Raw genomic sequence first — 19521 nt, forward strand, 5'->3', positions numbered from 1 at the left:
CCGGAGAAAGCGCCGTCGAGCCGCCGCCAGGGAGACCTAACCCTAGACGGGGACCACCTTCGCCGCCGGGAACTACAGCTAGACAACCTAGATCGACAGCTATACACAGTCCACACGCCGAGGAGCCGGGCACCCCTCTCGACTCCGGCACCCTGAGGGTCGCCGGAGGAGAGGGGGCCGGCGGATCGACCGAGGAAGGGGATTCGCCCTCGAAATCGTCCGGCCTACTTTAGCGTGGGGAAAGAGGTCGAGGGGGAATGCAGCAGCCTTGATGGATGGATGGATGCGATCCTCTGAATTCTGTTTATGCTTCCGCACAATATCATACGGATTCCCAAAAATAGGTCGTCTTTTATGAGTAGATTTCCTCTTCATGAAATGTTTCATTCAAAAAAAATTAAATTCATGAAATGCATGTGGCTTAGTGCAAAGATAGCCAAAACATGTGGTTTATTAATATTATATATATGCTCAAGTACTAGTAATTACTTGAAATATACTCTAGTTGTTTTCCTTTATTTGATAACATAAATGGACTATACATTCGCAGTTCCACAGCTTGGATACAAACTTCCCCACATTCATACAAGCAGCTCCTGACTGATAAGTGATAAGTTAGCACTTCGAGCTATCCATGAATTCTCCCAACAAACCTCAGGTACCTTTGCATGATTCTGCAACAACTCCATCTACACACCTCAATTTCAAACGCAATCACTAGCTTTTAGCTCTTAATTGCTCCCAATTTCAACAGGATTATTGGAACTTGCCCCGTCTCCAGGCCCAGCCACCGGCAGAGATCACATCGCATTTTGTCTCATCAGCCAGCAAGCTGATTGGGGTCACGGCGAGCGCTTTGATGGGGGTGCTCGAACCCCTCATTGGCAACCTCTCTTCTGTGTTGTTGCTCGAGTCGTTTGACAAGATAAAAAATGTGCATAGTCAGATTGAGTTTCTGCGAGATGAGCTTAGCAGCATGAGAACCACCCTCGAAACCATGTCTCAGTCTGACGAACAAAGCCCTCAAACACAAGTTTGGATGAACCAGTTGAGAGAGTTATGTTATGACATCGAGGATCGTATGGAGGAGAACTTCATGCACCTCGGCCAAGATAGCACCAGTGAAGATGGGTTCATTCAATAAATTGTTAAATATGGTCACCGGCCTGAAAAAGCGCTATGACATCGGTAATCAGCTTAAAGAAATCAAACAACGCGCACTGGAGGTCAGCGATCGGCGAAAACGGTATAAGATGGATACCTCCTCTGCAAAGTCTGTTGTAATTGATCCCAGGTTGCCTGGGCTGTTTCAAGAGGCTGAGAAACTCGTGGGCATCAACACCCAAAGAGACAAGATTGTTAAGCTGCTCACTAGCGGCACCAACTTGTACCAGCAGAAGGTTCTGTCCATTGTTGGCTCTGGAGGATTAGGCAAGACTACGCTTGCTAAGCAGGTTTTTGACAAGATCAAAAATCAATTTCAGTGCACAGCCTTTGTTTATGCCTCCCAAAATTATATTGTCGAGAAGATTCCACCGATGTACTCTTGCAATTTTCTGAAAGTGATAGCTTCTTTGAACAAGATCAGAATGAAAAGACTGCAAGGATGCAGAAGGCTTCTCATAACAGAAAATTAGAGTATATGCAACTTGTGCAAATAACAAGAGATCATCTTGAAAATAAAAGGTACGCAATGATGTTACTAAGATTGACCTTTTGTTGAAGGTCTGGCACAAACTTTTGCCCAAACTTAGAACTTCCTGATGATCATTTTGAACAAGTGGGAACGTGGTTCTTGAGATGTGCAATCGAAAGTTTGCAGCCAGTCCATAGGTGCAAGTTTCAATTAAGTTGATTAGATCTTAGTAAATATCAAATCCATAAACAAACAATGGATCAAGACTATGTCACTTTATCTCATCTTTCCCTATGATCCGATCTTAATTGCGAAGGCATAAGTTCACAAAAGAGGTGTGGCATGCACTAAAAATCATGAGAACTGCATCGATGCACACCGAAGAAAGGTCTAAATTAGCTACTCTGGGTATATTTCATCAATTAAACATTGAGATATCACATTGCATTGTTTAGATCATACTATCGAATTTTCGTATTGCACTGAAAAATAATTGAGATATCACAATTGTAAGATCAGATTCACTTAACCCCACCTAGAACTAATTAATATTTTAATTCTATGGACTAATCCTCCTTGCCTGCCATTATAAGTGACACCCCAACCAGGGAATCAAAACTATTGATCTTTATCAAATGTCATTTGAATATCTCCTCACTAATTCAATTTTTCCTGTTGTCTATACAGATACCTTGTCATAATTGATGACATATGGTCCAAACAAGCATGGAGAGAGAGATACAATGTGCATTTCCCCGAAACAGATTAGCAAGCAGAGTGATCACCACTACTAGAAAAGAAGATGTCGCTGCATCATGTAGCTTTCCAGACGATGACTTTGTTTATTCTATGAAGCCACTTGATGCTAATGACTTGCAAGATTTGTTCTTGTCAAGGATTTTTAAGGATGAAGTTGATTTTCCCCAAGAGTTGAAGCAAGTTACCACCGACATACTGAGAAAATGTGATGGTTTGCCACTGGCAATAGTAAGCATAGCCAGCATGTTAGCAACCAAGCCAGCATCAAGGCAGGAGTGGGAAAGAGTGAGAGATTCTATTTGTTCTGCCAGTCAACCAAATCATGAACACGAAATTATTGAACAAATATTATTCATGAGCTACTATGATCTACCACACCAATTAAAGACATGTTTCTTGTACCTAAGTCAATTTCCAGAAGATTGCGAGATCAATCGATTGCTGCTGATAAGGAGATGGGTGGCTGAAGGGTTTATTACTGAACAACGAGGACAGTCGTTGGAAGACACTGCACATAGCTATTTTACGGAGCTCGTCAATAGAAATATGATCCAACCAGTGCACATTGACTATTATGGTATGCCAGGAGCCTGCCGGGCACACGATATCATGCTCGATCTCATCAAATCATTAGCAGCAAAAGAAAATTTCTCTATTGTAATGAATGATGTCAAGGCGGTATTTTTGCCCAACAAAATCAGGCGTCTCTCTGTTCAAGGGAACTTCTGGCAGGGGACCAACATTTCAAATACTCGATCACTAAGCTGTTTTGGTCCTGTCAAGAATTTGCCCCCTCTATTTCAGTTTAAAATTTTACGTGTCCTTGATATTGAGGGTTGTTCTTCTGCTCAGAACAGTGGTTACCCTGAGAGTATTTGTACCTTAGTTCACCTGAGGTATTTAAGACTCGTTGATAGCAGCATTAAAAGGTTAGAAGGAGATATTGGAAGGATGAAGTCATTGAAAACTTTGGACCTCAGCTTAACCCTAATAGAACAGTTGCCAGCTGGAGTTACTAAACTAAAACAATTGGTGCACCTATTTGTCCCTTTTACTGTCACATTGCCAAAAGGCATTGGTAAGATGGAAGCTCTTGAGGAGCTATCAGTATTGAATGCAATCAAAACCTCTCCAGAAGCTCTGGAAGAACTTGAGAAGTTGGAAAAATTGAAGGTTCTTAATATCATGTGGAATCCTGCTGACGGAATCAGTGACCAAGAAACCATGAAGCGATCTTTGATCAAGTCGTTCTGCAGATTGGGAGAAAACAACCTCAGATCTATATATATTGAGGGTAGTGATCGCTGTTGTATGAACTTTATGGCTGAATCTTGGTGCCCCCCTCCAAAACATGTCCGCAGATTTTGCATGGAAGGATTGGTTCCCTTATTCTCTAAGTTCCCAAGCTGAATTTCCAGCATGTCAGAACTTGTCTCATTAACAATTCAGGTGGAGACATTAAAAGTTGAAGACGTGCACTTGCTTGAGCGACTCCCATCATTAATTTACCTTAACCTTGACACAGAAGAGCCAATTTCAGAAACTGTGAGCATAAGTTGCAATGGATTCCAGCGTCTAAAGATCCTCTTATTTTGTCTGTGGCACTCGTGTGGTAGCCTAGGCATGAAATTTGAAGCAGGATCAGCACCAAGGATTGAGGAAATCTATTTCTCATTAAGCTGTCATGACACCATATGTGCACATGGCGTTGGCTTCAACACTGGCATCAGCCACCTTGCCACACTCAAGCACCTCTCAATATACATTTATTGTCAGAATGCCACTAGTTGGGAGTTGGAGGTTGCTGAGTCCACCATCAGAAGTGCAGCAGAACTCCTTCCCAACCATCCAAGACTTAATATCTATAGACGGAGGGAAGATGAGATGGTAAATGCGGATGGGCAAAGGGAGGGGCCGTTGACCGTTGTCTAGTAAGAGTGACTAGAGGACACATGTGCCTTATTGACTGGTATATTCTTAAGGTACTAGTTCTTCTTTTAAGCTGTGATTTCCTCTTTAAGAAGAAACGCTTGCTGATCTTGGCTTTTCTTATGTCTATACCCCAATTGTTACAACTAAAGCATATATATCCACAACAAATAAGTGAAAACAATTAGTCCTGACCCAAACTGCACAGATACACGATGTAACTGCATACATACATACATACATACATACATACATACATACATACATACATACATACATACATACATACATACATACATACTAATTCACGTGATGATGGAAAATGTGCAGTGTGTAGACACTAACAAGAAACACTGGAGATTCACTTTTGACTCAGTAACTGCCAGCTGCACTCTACTGGTGCCATGCGGTGTGTGCGCTCATTTTAGAATCTGGTTCTGAACAATGAAGCACAAATTCAAAAGGATTGCATGATTTATAAATTGAGAGCTGCAGCTAAATTTTTCCCATCTGGTGCATTAAGATGTCTATATACCTTATTCAGTTCAATCTCTGTCGATGCATGCATACAGATGCTGTCCATGTAATTCTCTTATTTCTTCTTTGTGCTGTTAACTTGAAATTTTGTTGTTGAAATTTCAGTTTGAGGACGTGTGGCATCTTTCTGGATCAGAAGAGCTTTGAATTGCCTTCAATGTCTACAAAATGTTGATTGCTACAAGTAATTGGGAGTTATAGGACTAGATGCTACACGCACTTTCCCTCACTACCCTATTGATGAATTACAAGGTTATACATTATTTATCGTGTCAAATAGTATATATGCCGCAGTACCCCCCGTTTCAGTTAAGAGAAAACAACTTCTGGATGCAATATAGGCTCTTCGGAGTGTATTTTTGTCAGATGCTATGTTGTTACTATTTTAAAATTACTTATATATAAAATTTTATCACTTATCCTCATAGTCCTTCCGTCCAAATTGTGCTTAACCTTTGCAGCTGATAGCCCTTGCATTCCTGCTATTCTGCAAAACATAGTTGTTGTAACACACACTACTACAGAAATTGTAACCGAGGTGGACAAAAATGATTAACCGAGGAGTTTTTAACAACCGCCTCGGAGCGAAGGTCACAATAAATAACTTATTTTCCGAGGCGGTTTTAGTGCCCGCCTCGATTAATCAAATAAAAAAGAAAAAATTCCCTATCTAGCATAAAAAAACTTGCTCTTCTTTATATAACACTCAAACTTCGAAACTTCCCTATCTGTGCACAACTGAAAATTTTGTTCCCTATCTACCTTCAACGTGGTTCCACGATAGAAAGACCAAATACCCCTTCGGCCAGTCGAAAAAAATCCCGAGCGCCTCTTTCTTTCCCTCACTCGGGAAGCCATGGCCGGTACTAGTGGCGCGGGCAAGCAGAGCCCCTGCCGCGCGCGGTCAGCGAGGCCAACGGTGACCGCGCTGACACACACTCCCTGCACCGCGCGGGTGGCCAGGCACCCGGCGGTGAGGGCGAGCAGCCCCTGGCCGGCGAGGGCGGCGATGCCCCTGAGAGCCGCGCGGATGGGCACGCCAGCAGCGTGGGCGCGCACCCTCCACCCGGCACGGGCGGGCAGTGGCCGGCGCGGGCGGCCAGGACCCTGGCGGCACGGGCGGGCAGGCCTGCCTGGAGGCGCCCAGAGGAAGGTCGCCGGCATGGCTGTGTCGGTAATGCACAAATAGGGAAATTTTGAAATTTGAGTGCTATAGGGAAGAGCAAATTTTTTTAATGCTATATAGAGAATTTTCTCAATAGAAAAATAGAAAAGAAAAAACCTATCGATGAGTACGCTAAGCCATCCATGGGCCCACCAAGCCCATCGATGGGCTAGCTGCTGCGCCGGCAGCCCGCCCCGGCTGCACGTCGGGCTGGCCTCCTGCCGCCGCCCCCACACGCGCCATGAGGGCTGCCGCTACCGCTCGCACACGGCCGCCCCCGCACGCGCACCGCCACCACATGTTGCCACGCAAGCCCTGCCGCACGCACGCGGCCGCCCTCGCATGCGCGCCGCGCCGCCCCGAGGGCCACCGCTGGACATATACCGCGAGGACTGCCACCGTACTCCGCCACGAGGTCTGCCTGCCCTGAACACGTGCAAATGGAACATGGCTGCCCCTGCACGCGTGCCACGAGGGCCGCCGCTGCTCCCAGGCGGCCACCCCCGCACGCGGGCCACGCCACTGCGAGGGCCGCCCGCCGCCACCGACGTCGTAAGGAAGGGGACGAGCGACGGGATTTGAGGGTGCGGTGTTGGGAGATAGAAGGGAGAGAGAGGAGAGTGATGGGGTGAGAAACCCTAACTCAGTTATATATATGGAAGCCTGTAAACGGGCCTTCTGGATGAGTTTTGACCTTATATTTTCCGAGGCGGACCCTATAGGATGCCCACCTTAGTTAATAGATTAACCAAAGCGTTAGATTTAGAACAACCACCTTAATCTATATTAACCGACTGAGGCGGTCATTCTAAGGGTGCTCGCTTCGGTTAATTGACCGCCTCAGCTAATAAGAAATGGCCACCTCGATTAATGCCATGACAGGCATTAACTGAGGTGATTGAAACACCTCAGAGTGTTTTTCAAAAGGTCGCAATTAATGCTTTTTTATAGTAGTGACATTTATCATTGTGTTACAAAGATCTACCCCTAAAGCACCTATTAATCTTTGTTATGTCCACCCAACAAAACGCCCCCCTAGAAGCCAAACTGTTGTGCATCTAGAAAAGTGTACCCACGATTACAACTTCATCAAAATCTACGTCTAGTATTCATCCCTTGGAGCTTCAACGCACAACAAGGGCCAGAATCGGTCAGGTCATGCGCTTCAACATGGACGCCCGCTCCCAGGGGCAAGCCCAGGATTTGAGATTTGGGTATTCGAAATTTTCAATGGGCGAAAAAAATTTTAGCAGTCTAAAGTATATATACGTATCAAATAATCAAGTATCAAAATCATAGCATTTATCATAGCATATTTGAAATTGTTTGACAAATATGTAAAATAAATAGAGGATAAAACAACAAATGATAAGAAAACTTACAAATTTCAGCCTACAGTTTAACTTTTCGATCCTTAATGGCTTGAAAATAAGAGATGATGTCCTGAACGCAAATTAGTAACAGCACTACTACCCTTCTTTCTCTGCATGTTTGAACCTAAAAATTGCAGTCAGTAGAGTCACTACATTGCTCTACAATTGTCACAAATTAACAAGTAAATGGTAATCATCACTCATCGGTGCTCACCTTTTTTCAGAACTTGTGCTGCTCGCCTGCTCCAGTTCTCCATCCTGCCTTAGTGCCTCTGCCCGCAGCCGCAGCTAGGCCCAGGCGCCCATCCCACCACGCCAAACGCTGCCGCTGCCTGCTGGGCGCTGGCCCCTGCCTGCCCGTCATGCCCAGGGCCTAGCCGTCAGGCCTGCTAGCCATGCCCGGCCGCCGCCGCTGGCCCCTGCCCTACCCGGCCGCCCGGCCACCGTGCCCGTGCGCGCAGCGCGCTAGGCCACCGCCGCCGCCCCTGCCGGTGCCACGCCGCCGGCGGCCTAGACGGGGGTCGGGGGCTCTGCTAGGGTTACGAGGGAATGGAGGATTGGAAGTGGATGAGGAAGCAGGTCGGGTCGGGCTGGGTTGAGGCCTGAGGTGAGGGGAGGTGGGAGTGGGAGGAGTTTGGGCCGGCTCAGAAGGGTTGGACAGTGGCTAATTGAGCCCAAGTTGTTAAGTAGAGCCGAAAAGCCTATTTTAAGTTTTTTTTATTTTATGATACATATACATAGTATATACTATATGTATAAAAAAGTTTGCCAAAAATTTTGGATATTCAACTGAATACACGTGAGGCCCGCCCCTGCCTGTTCCCCCGCCTCCCTCTCCCGCGCAGCCGCTCTCCAGCTTCCCTCTCCCATCGCCCGCGGTTTGAACCCAAACACGATTTCTTTTTGCTTTTTTCCTCCCATCACTTCTCTTTTTTTAAGCCCACAATATCGCGCACGGGCGCTAGGGCTGCCCCTTCGCCTTCCTGCCGATCACCGGACGACAACACCCGCTGCCACCGCCACCCTCTCTCCCTGAAACCGTGGAACCAACGCTCGCTGCTGCCGCCGTCTCCCCTTGCAACTGCGTCCCCAACACCAGCCGTTGCCGTCTCCCCAAGCACCCACGGCCCTTGTCAAAGCTGTTCCTATTGCTTAACATACAACATCATGATTAATGCTTAGTAAAATACCTTTGCCACCACCATCTTTTGGGAAAAATATAAATAACGATACCCTTACTCTCCGGGTGAAATGCTACAACGGTATATCCTATCCGTGCGCTTGCTGATCCTTTCTGCAATAGTAAAGTTATACCATGAGAGTGGCATTTCCTAGCGCCGCTGCTGGGGGTATTAACACGCCCCTGGTGATGACGTTAAGAAATGTCAACATTGACGCTTGTTATAGACCAATTTCGATCGTCAAATCCTGCATAAAGTGAAATATTAGCAATGGCCAACACTAGTATAGGGTGTTTATCTAACGAATTCCACAAGTGCTGGTCTAAATTTGTATTTTGAACCTAAGGGAATACATCATTTACACAAACCTGGCAAGTGTTGACGCTTGCTAGAGACCGTTTTTAGGCATCAAGTGTTGGAAATTGAGCTGAAATGCAGGCTCCCATGGATCTAAGGTAAAAACACGTCGACCAATCAAAACACAAAATTTAGGCTCCCGTGGATTAAAAGGCTCACCTATATGTCAACTGACGTAGGACAGAGGCCGACTCACCTGTATTTGGCACGAGGGCCACAGGGCAGCCTCCCAGCCAAAGCTGGGGCGGTTGGTGCCGAGTTGTGCTCGGCTGACAGGCCCAAGACGTCACCGTATTACAGCTTCAATGGAGCGCCGCCCCATTGGTCCTCCATGGCGGTTCCCAGTGAATCCATAGCTGCAACTCGCCCTGCATTCCCCTAGCTCCCTAATATAAATATGAGAGGGGGTGTCAAATGGAGATACACCACAAGTTGCTCAAAGCTCATTCCTCTCTTGCTTAGTCCATAGGCGGATCATGAATAAAACTATGTTCTTGCTTTTCTATCATACGTTCGACACAATTCATTTTATTTGGTTCACAAAGTATTACTTCATACATGCAACAAAAAGGTATACAAAGATCCAATTTAGGCTTGATCACCTTGTGTTGTGTATCCATGCCTGTATTAAATAACTTGTAGACAGACTCACAGACACTCCGCTGTATAGGTTATCTTTTTTGTTGTCCGTATGCGATGTTCTAGACATTTACAGACGGCAGCCGTCTACACCATTGTGCATGCCCTTATACCATATGAATCCTTTTTTATGAACCAAATGTAATCCATGGAAATTCGGCGTATCCTATTCATAATATCCCTAGGGAGAAGTGTTTAATATATGGCATCCATAGCATGAGGCAAGATATAGGAATCCAAAGGAGAGATGCATTGTATTTTGGATACGGTCATAAATGGAGGAAGTCCTACAAAAGCTAGGCGTTCTTTCGTTGTGCTGTGCAAAAATTCAGTAAAAAAAACTGCGAACAAACATGAATAGTAGAGCGACGATGATGCTTGCCCTTGTGTCGATCCTGGCAGCTGCCTTGCTCTTCACCGTCGGCGATGCGTGCGAGGGTGTTCCATCGATGTCCATCGACGGCATGCCACTCAGCGGCGAGCATGGATGAAGCCATGCACAACCTCTGCTTGAGGACGCTGCACTCTAGCTCGCCGCCCGATAACAAGATCTCAACCTAGGCCCATGCTGCAGCTGGAGCTGCTGCGCTATCATGCGATGATACTGCAGGCTCGATCCAGGTGATGCTAAACGATGGATTAATTGAAAGGCGTCATAGGATAATGTGGTCCGGCTGTGTGGGTGACCTTCGCCGGGCACAACGGGCCTTGGTTACCGTGCAAGACCAGCTTCACCGCTGCTTGTTCACGCACATTAGGCAGTCGTACGAGGATGCTAATGTCGCGATCCGGCACTGCACTGATAAGTTGGCCTTTGTAGGCGGGACACCAGTGCTGTTGCACCACTATGTCATAAACTCCAGGGACAGGACGGTGCTTGCTTTCCGGTTGGCAGCATCTTTGTTGGCCTGACTCTATCCATATTTTTATATAATAATGTGTATCTTGGCTATAATTTTTGTTACTTACGAGTAATTCTTACACGTCGTCCCTTCACTGAGGATGAGGATCTGACCTGTTGGTTTCCCTATTAAAACTTTTTCCTATATACTATTTGGGAATCGTGATGACCGAAGACTAACCTCGAAATCGAAGCCGAACTGTCCAAAACCAAAAATTTTGATCCTCAAATTTTGTTCGTGGTTCTTATTAACTGAATTAAACTTGTTTTTTCGGTTCTTAGCCGCGGGTAACCAATTTAACCGTGAGAAACCGAATTAGTCCCAATAACTCATACAGCCCAGTGGGTCCAATAACCAATCCTATGTATACATAGGATTTTCATCTTCCAGCACAGTTCATTCCCCACCCAAACCAATATTCACATGTCGACCCCTTGTACCTTACCCACAAGATCTAGCACCGGCGCCTCCTCTGCTCCCTCAAACACTCAGCTGCGTCATTACCTCCTCTACCTCCATGGTCACGTTGAGCGTGGGACATTCTTGGCCACTCTGTTGACTCTCGTTATAGACCAATTTCGATCCTCAAACCCTGCATAAAAGTGGAAAATTAGCAATGGCCAACACTAGTATAGGGTGTTTATCTAACGAATTCCACAAGTGCTGGTCTAATGTATTTTGAACCTCAGGGAATACATCATTTACGCAAACCTGGCAAGTGTTGATGCTTGCTAGAGACCATTTTCAGGTATCAATTTGATCAGAAAATCATGAAAATTTCTATTTCTTACATGCACACTTATCCAAAATAATGCCAAAATCCAATATGCCTTTTGAAAATATGCAAGAGTGGAAATTGAGCTGAAATGGAGACTACAAGCACCTATTGATCCAAGATAAAAACACGTCGACCAAAGGGCCCACCTATCGGTCAACTTACATAGAACAGAGCCCGACTCACTTGTATTTGGCACGAGGGCCCATAGGGCAACCTCCCAGCCATATCTGGGGCGGTTGGTGCCGAATTGTGCTATGCTGACGGGCCCAAGATGCCACTGTCTTACAGCTTCAATGGGGCACCTCCCCATTGGTCCTCCATGGCGGTTCCAAGTGAATCCACAGCTGCAACTTGCCCTGCACTCCCCTAGCTCCCTATTATAAATATGAGAGGGGGTGTCAAATGGAGATACACCACAAGTTGCTCAAAGCTCATTCCTCTCTTGCTTAGTCCATAGGCTAGTGGAGTTTATACTAAATTAGCTAGTCTTCAGGTCCGCGAGGTGGCTTAGTAGTTTCGGTGTTGGTCCAGCTCCTACTTTTCCTCTGTAAATCTCGGATATCTTTAATAGACATATCTTATAGTTATTTATATTGGCATGACTTATATTATGCAATGTCAAATATATATTACATGATTAGTTTGTATCCTTGCTTTATGCTTTGCATGATTAGACAATTGGCTTTAGTACACCGGTGCCCATTCCAGTATTCAAATGTCTGCCCTAGTATGATGTCAGTCCACGTTGACGATCTATTTTGACCCATTTTGACCGTCAACTATCATGCAAAAGTTGAGCATCGAAAGGAATAAATGTTAGCATAGGATGAATTATTAATGAATTCCACAGATGCTGGTATGAAGATGTGTGCAGGTGAATTTGGGCAAAAATGCAAGAGATTAGCAAGAACGATCCAAGGTACAAATGCTCAACTACTCATAAGCAAACACAAGGATCAAACGGCCCACCTGATAGCCTCACATGTGAAGGAATGCGGCCCATGAGCAAGGTGACACATCATCAATCCAAGTGAACTCCCTCTCAGCGAATCAGACGAGAGCGCGAGGATCCATGGGCCCACTAGAGTGGTGAAACCGACTTATCAGAAGCTATGCCACATGCCAAAGTGATAAGGACCCACATGGAAGTCTCCTGGCCAAAGGGGAGCCACCGCCCTACCCCTTCCACGTGGAGGCTCTCCATTGGTCATAGATGTCGGTTCCGCCAAGCTTCAGCTCATCCTCGCAGCATAAGACCCATGGCTCCCTCCTATATAAATAGTAGAGGACGGGGTAAGAATAGGACATCCTCACACTTCACTCTTCCCTCACTTTTAGAGTTGAGAGTTGCCTTGCAAAGGTTAGGGGTAAAGGTACTCAGGAGGGGCGCCAGTCTACGGCGCTCTTTTCCAAATTGTACCTTTACAAGAGTGAAGGAGAGTTGGAGAAGTGTCGGGTCTGGCGGCACTCTTCTTCGCTTGTACCTCGACGGATGCTTATCAATCATAGTAAGTATTCGTGTCTTCCTTATGTTTCTCAGAAATAGAGTTTAAGTTCAAGTACTAGTCTATCATTTACGGGATCGAGCGTCCACTTAAGGGTAGCGGATGACTTTAGAGTAGGACTCCTGATAGAGACGGATAATCCTGATTGTCTCTAGAATTAGTACGAGGTAGCGTAGACATAGTGTCTAGGCTAGCTTTTACTGTTTGGTTGTTTTATACCCCATGGTTTGTAGAGGTAGCTGGCAGGTGGTGACAGCCTTGTCCGTTGCCTAGTAATCCTCCACGTTTGGGTACATAACAGTGCGCAGTTTTTGAAATGTCTAGCTTTTAGCCAGGGGAAATCGTTAGCCCAAAGTAAATGATGACTCTAGATCTTGTCTTATCCGAAGTTCTGAGCCTTAGAAAAACTTCTCAACCCCTTACCTCTTCAGTAGTGTGGTGTCCTTGACGAGTTAGAGCCTTAGATAGTATACTGTTGGCAGTTGTTTTCACTGGAATTTACCGCCAACATTCCTTCGGATTTCATACTTTCAGAACTGTAATCGTACTAAATTCACTAACATTGACAAGTTTCACAAGTTTCGGTGAATATTTGAATTCAGGGACAACATATCCAAAAATGAGTCAAATTGGGAGAATTCCCAGGCTGGACGGCCTAGGCTAGGTCGGCCGGCCTCCCTCCCATGGAATTTCGTTGGGCAACTTCGTATCTATGGTCCTGAGCTCAAGATCAAGCCATTCCAAGGGTGTCACGAACACGAATCACAAGTTGAGACTGGAAGGCTTGAACCAAGTCAAGTTGGGTCCATTTGCAGCGAGACAAACCAATGAACCAAGACCCAAACCGACTTGAGCAGCAACACACAACCATTGATCAACATGACAGAGCAACAGAGGATCGAGATGTGCAGAGCTAGGCTGGCCTATCAACCATGTGGAAAATTCCTGAGCAACTATCAACCGTCTCCAAGAAAGAATCCAAGCCATCCAGAGGATGGTCGGTGCCAGATGGCACGATCCCTAGGCCGGGCTTCGCGTGATGGTTAAGCACACCAACTACATTTGCTTCCAAGTGATGCCAACTGGATTACCGGCCAAATACCGACCTTGGGAGCACTATAAATAGATCACTACCCCTCACTTGTAACACACACCATCCACTTGAGAGAAGTGTTCCTTTTTTACTATCTTTGTATTGGAATAGGGAGAGTGTGAGGTGAGAGCTTTGGTGAAAACCAAGCTAAAGGAGCGGAATCGAGTTCTCTCGGTCTTACTCCATGTTTTGTATCCACCTCGGACCAATATATCTTTAAGTAAGTTCCTCGTCTCAACTTCAATTTCTTGCTAGCTTTACTTTCTGCTTTAGTTACTTGTTTAGTTACTTCCTTTGATATGCGGGATCTTGAGTCTGTGTAAGTAGCAAGTTCTACTTATTTGAGGTTGCTTTCTATCTAAGTACATGGTAGGAGCAAGTAGCTCGATAGCTGTGGGCGAGATGCCCAGGCTTGGTTAGCTATCTCAGATTGTGTTCCACCCCACGACACCATTGTGGTAGGTGGCAGGTGGTGACAGCCCTATCTGTCCTTTGTAGTCTACCACGTTCGGGTGTTTTTATAGTAGTAGTTGCCGACTGCCATTGGACTCCCTTCTCACCACAGTCTGAATCCTTCCGTGAGGCCGCCGAAGTAGATCAAGTTAGTGATTGGCTCGTAGCTAGGTAGAGTAGTAGGTTATCTGGAGTTAGACCCTCTACCCTTCTTACCTTTTCTCTCTTAGTGTGTCCAGTTGAATAGTTCTAGGTGTGGTCGAAGCTTTACCATTCCATTCGATATCCCAGGTATACTCCCTGTGCAAGATAGTGAGTGGGTAAGCCTAGTTCAAGTGGCCCCGAAGAAGGGAGGCATGATAGTTGTCTGAAATGAGAGAAATGAGCTCATACCTCAATGGACAGTTACCGAATGGATGATGTGTGTCGACTACCGGATGCTGAACAAGGCTACCCAGAAAGATCACTTCCCTCTCCCCTTCATTGATGAGATGCTTGAATGGTTGACAAAACACTCATTCTTTTTCTACCTCGATGGATACTCTGGTTATCATCAAATTCCGATTCATCCATATGACTAGAGTAAGACTACCTTCACCTGCCCCTATGGTACATTTGCCTATCAGCGAATGTCGTTTGGTCTATGCAATGCACTAGTTTCATTTCAAAGGTGCATGATGGCGATCTTCTCGGGCCTGATTGAGAACATCATGGAAGTATTCATGGATGACTTCTCAGTCTACGGCAAGGATTTCGATCAATGCCTTGAGAATTTGGAAAACTTCAAGAGGTGTCAAGAGACACACTTAGTCCTTAATTGGGAGAAGTGTCATTTCATGGTCATAGAAGGAATTGTCCTCGGACATAGAGTGTCCGAAAGAGGGATACAAGTAGATCAGGCAAAGATCAATTTTATCGAACAATTGCCACCCTCGACAAATGTTAAGGGAGTCAGAAGTTTCTTGGGCCATGCTGGCTTCTACAGGAGGTTCATCAAGGACTTCTCTCATATAGCCTGGCCCTTGACAAACTTACTCGCACAAGATGCCCCATTCAACTTCGACGAGGAATGCCTCGCGGCCTTCTATACCCTTAAGAAGGCACTTGTTACCTCACCCATCATTCAGCCTCCCAATTGGAAACTTCCTTTTGAGATCATGTGCGATGCAAGCGACTATGCTGTCGGTGCAATGCTGGGTCAGTGCAGAGATAAGCAGCATTATGCCATATCTTATGCTAGTAAGACGCTGACCGGACCACAACTCAACAACGCCACAACGAAGAAGGAACTTTAGACGGTAGTATTCGCCATGGATAAGTTCAGATCCTACTTGGTTGGTGCTAAAGTGATTATGTACATAGATCACGCGGCACTAAAGTACCTCCTAACCAAGAAGGACGCTAAGTCACGACTCATCCGTTGGATTCTGCTCCTCCAAGAATTTGACTTGGAAATAAGAGATAAGAAAGAAGCAGATAATTGTGTGGCAGATTATCTCTCAAGAATGCAAGTACAAGGATTGGACTTGCCGATCAACGATTATTTGAGAGATGACACTCTTCTGAAGGTCACTACATCTAGTCCATGGTATGCAAACTTAGTAAACTTCATGGTGACTAGATATATACCTCTAGGAGAAGACAAGAAAAAGTTGATACACCTCAGCCGATTTCACCTTTGGGATGACCCATACTTATTTAAAATCCGTGCTGATGGTTTACTCTGTCGTTGTATCCCGATATGTGAGACCCGCAAGATTCTGGAGCGTTGTCACTCCTCACCCTATAGAGGACATTATGGATCTTTCCGGACCCATGCAAAAGTTTGGCAAAGTGGATTCTTCTGGCCAAACATTGTGCAGGGGAGGTTCAGTGCTGGGGTGGTACTAGCCTCGACATACCTCGAATGGTAATTGAGGGGGCCTCAAAACCCGGGGCAGCCTCTTGCGGGAGGAAGCATCCCAGACCGAGGGAACATGATGGTGCCATAGCTGTTAGTTTCATGATAGTAAACCGGTGCCTCGGGGTCATTCGGAGTTGTTGTCGGCTGGCGTTGGGACGAGTGGGTACAGGTATACAATCCCTGTAGGGTGAAACTATACGTATAGCCGCGTACTCATTCATGTACAACTCTTGATCCGGCTTCACTTTCATAGAGTGGTGTTACCTAATTTCTGCCTCCCTCTAGTCTACTCTCCAGCTTGGATAGCAGCTGAGGTGCGGAAGAGGGAGTTCTCGCACCGACCCGAGGGTATCACTTTCTTTTAGGGAAGTTAGTTGGCCGGGAGTCTGGGATGCCGGAATAGCCCGTGTCAAGGTGATTTGGATGATATACTTGCTTGCTGCTTGCATAGGAAGCCCCAGCCTATCCATTGGCTAGTTTCATACCTTTTTGCATCCACTTAAAGCTTGCATATGGATGGTGACGTGAACCTATCCCATCCTTGAGGATAGTTTGGCAAGATGTAGGATCCGATCAGGAGTTTGACGCCAACAACGATGGATGGTATAACTGAAGCTTAGAAGGTCGTGCTACGCTCGAGTTCTGCCTGTGGAGAGAAAGTTCAAGATGAAGGATGGCCTGAAGACTTGCTACCGCTACCGCTTTCTGTCTGTTACGATTCAGCCCAATGGGCTTGTAAAAAAAGTTCCGTTCTACAAATCCTTTGGATATTCTAATAATTAAACCCGTGTGTTTACTCTGTTAAGTAAGTATCAACTGATCTGCTGCCTGAAATGAGTCCAAGTGCCTACTGTTGACGGTGCTTAAGTGCCAAATTCGACCGTCAACTATACTCAATAATAAAGGAAAACCATATGCCTTATCCACATATTTGTATCACTAACCTTTCTCCACAGTTGTTTTCGAGTTTTGTACATTTCAGATGAGCAAGAGCGGAATAAGACAAAAACACGCAGCAGACGCCACATAACTACGCAGAAGATCGCATCCGGCGTCACCCACTTACAAAGACGGCCCATCTGGCAGAGCAAACGGGCGCGCCACGCATAATGCATACAAGGAAAGATACAAGGGCCCACTTGTCAGCCTGCCAGAGGAGGATAGGGACGAGGGCCTGCCAGGTGGGGTCGGCCGACCCCTGGGGTTGGCCGAACCTGGCCTGGCTCCCGTCCAGGTGCACTTCGAGGAGGAGTAGCTACCAAGGCACCTGATCACTTTCCATATGTGCATTTGGCGGGAACCGACCTCTAGAGCTATAAATAGGGCCTCCCTCCCCCTCAACACACACACACACACTCATTCCATCATTCCAAGAAGGCTCACCTCTCTCTTGCTCTCTTAGCTAGGTAGTGGAGCTAGGCTAGTTCTCTTTAGCGAAGCAAGTCATCCTCGGGGTCGTTGAGCAATCCTCAGCTCCCGGTATGGCTTTGTATTCATCTTGTCAGACTTCTATTCATAATATAGAGATATGTCATGGTTGCTTTACTATCTTGATAGTTTATCAATCTATGCTTAGTTCGTTCATGAGTTATGCAAAGGTCTTGGTTAGGCCAGATGATCCAGGTACGGATAGAGGTTCGTTGTGCACTCGGGCTTGCTCTAGTGTTTTACTTGTCCATCCGAATGGTGGGAGACCTGGGGACACTAGAGTAGTGACTTCATACACGAGCGTGGTGCTCGGGTATGCGGGATCCTTCGGATATGACCGTGCTCCACGGTGTGACTGGGGTAGACAGCAGGTGGTGACAGCCCTGTCCGTCCGGCGTAACAGCGGTGTTGCATTTAGCGTACTCCCCGACGTTCAGGTTCGGTGTAGGAGTTCATGCAAAGAGGTAACAGGACTGGATGTACTCCGGTGCGGGACCTTCTCCCTGCTATCCCATTTTCCTGGCACCTGTAGTCCTAACCATGTCCTAGCATAACCCCAGCTTTGGATAGAAGCACTAGGACACCTAACCTAGCCTAAGCTCCAGCTGACTTAACGTAGGATAGAGTAGTCTTTTTCTTTTGTCGATTCTCTCTTTTATTCCTTCCTCTTGGAGTGTGGTTGTGTGCTGTGTCATATTACCCTTGCTTACCTAGACTTAGCCCTGTTAGAGTTCTGCCTATTGCTTGAGGCACAATGTCATGGTTAATGTTAAGTACAATACCTTTGCCGCTGCTGTCCTTTGGGACACAAAAAAATGGTGATACCCTTACTCTCCGGGTGAAATGCTACAACGGTATATCCGTGCGCTTGCGGATGCATCTGTAATCGTATTGATTATACCACGAGAGTGGCACCCCTTGGGTGCAGTTGCTAGGATGGGTTCGGCGCCCTCATTTCTAGTGATTGCACTAAAGACCGCCAACAGGCAATTCTGAGGTTGTTACTAAGGTCATCGTAAACCTGGCATCGACTTAAGAAATGCCAACACCTACCCTGAGTTCAGGCACCTACCCTGCTCGACTACCCTGCTCAAACTACCCGGCAAATAGGCACTCGGCTGGATGACGGAAGGGTCCTCCGCGGATCAGGATGAAGGCTTGACATAGATGCATGGATATCTAGGGATCTTAACCGACCAGCTTCCTTGTAAACAATCCGAGTAGATCTTTTCCCTTGTAACCCACGGCTCCTAGACTATAAAGGGGACGTGGGGGATCCAGAGAAAACACACGGCAGCACAATCTAGCTCATTCATTCATCCCGCAAACCCAATTATAGTAACCAACAGGACGTAAGGTATTACGCTACTCTAGCGGCCTAAACATGTCTAACCTTTTGCGTCATCATGTAACCATCGACCTCTTGGCTCTGAAATCCTTCAACTGAAATCTACCGCCGAGCATACCCTTGGAGGACTTACTGGATAAGCAATCCGACATCCTGGGACGATCTAATGGTAGAGACTTTTGAAGGTGACTTGGGCCAATATTTGCTTGAGTTTTTGTCCAGGATTCGTCTTAAGAAGATATTTTGTGCAGACCGGCTGCAAACCTCTCCCGGTGCAGCCCCACCCCGGATGGCCGACGTGTGGCATCTTTGTTGGATTGCTCATGACGAGGAGGGGCATCCGAGGTTCACGCGCTCGCTCAGGCTCGGAGCCATCACGAGGAGTCAGTCCAGCCATCAAATCACATGGGCTCGTCCGCTTGATCAAGCACTACCACTGAATTTTTTTTCTGGTCGGTGTCTCTGTGCGGCCGAGGTTGGCAGATCTGAGGGGGGCGAGGCGCGAGGGAGAGAAACATAAGTGGAGAGATGGACG

At 46.3% G+C, this 19521-nt stretch overlaps 1 protein-coding gene across 1 annotated transcript; it reads left to right on the top strand.

The window, feature by feature from the left end:
- Positions 1 to 1127: 1127 nt before the first annotated feature.
- On the top strand, positions 1128 to 5008 carry LOC120713382. The gene is made up of 4 exons (XM_039999361.1): positions 1128 to 1454; positions 2492 to 2680; positions 3200 to 3568; positions 4967 to 5008. Exons 1-4 carry the CDS (start codon positions 1128 to 1130, stop codon positions 5006 to 5008), a joined length of 927 nt encoding a protein of 308 aa, XP_039855295.1.
- Positions 5009 to 19521: the final 14513 nt, after the last annotated feature.

This window comes from Panicum virgatum, chromosome 6K (assembly GCF_016808335.1).
Source record: "Panicum virgatum strain AP13 chromosome 6K, P.virgatum_v5, whole genome shotgun sequence".
Taxonomy (NCBI): Eukaryota; Viridiplantae; Streptophyta; class Magnoliopsida; order Poales; family Poaceae; genus Panicum; species Panicum virgatum.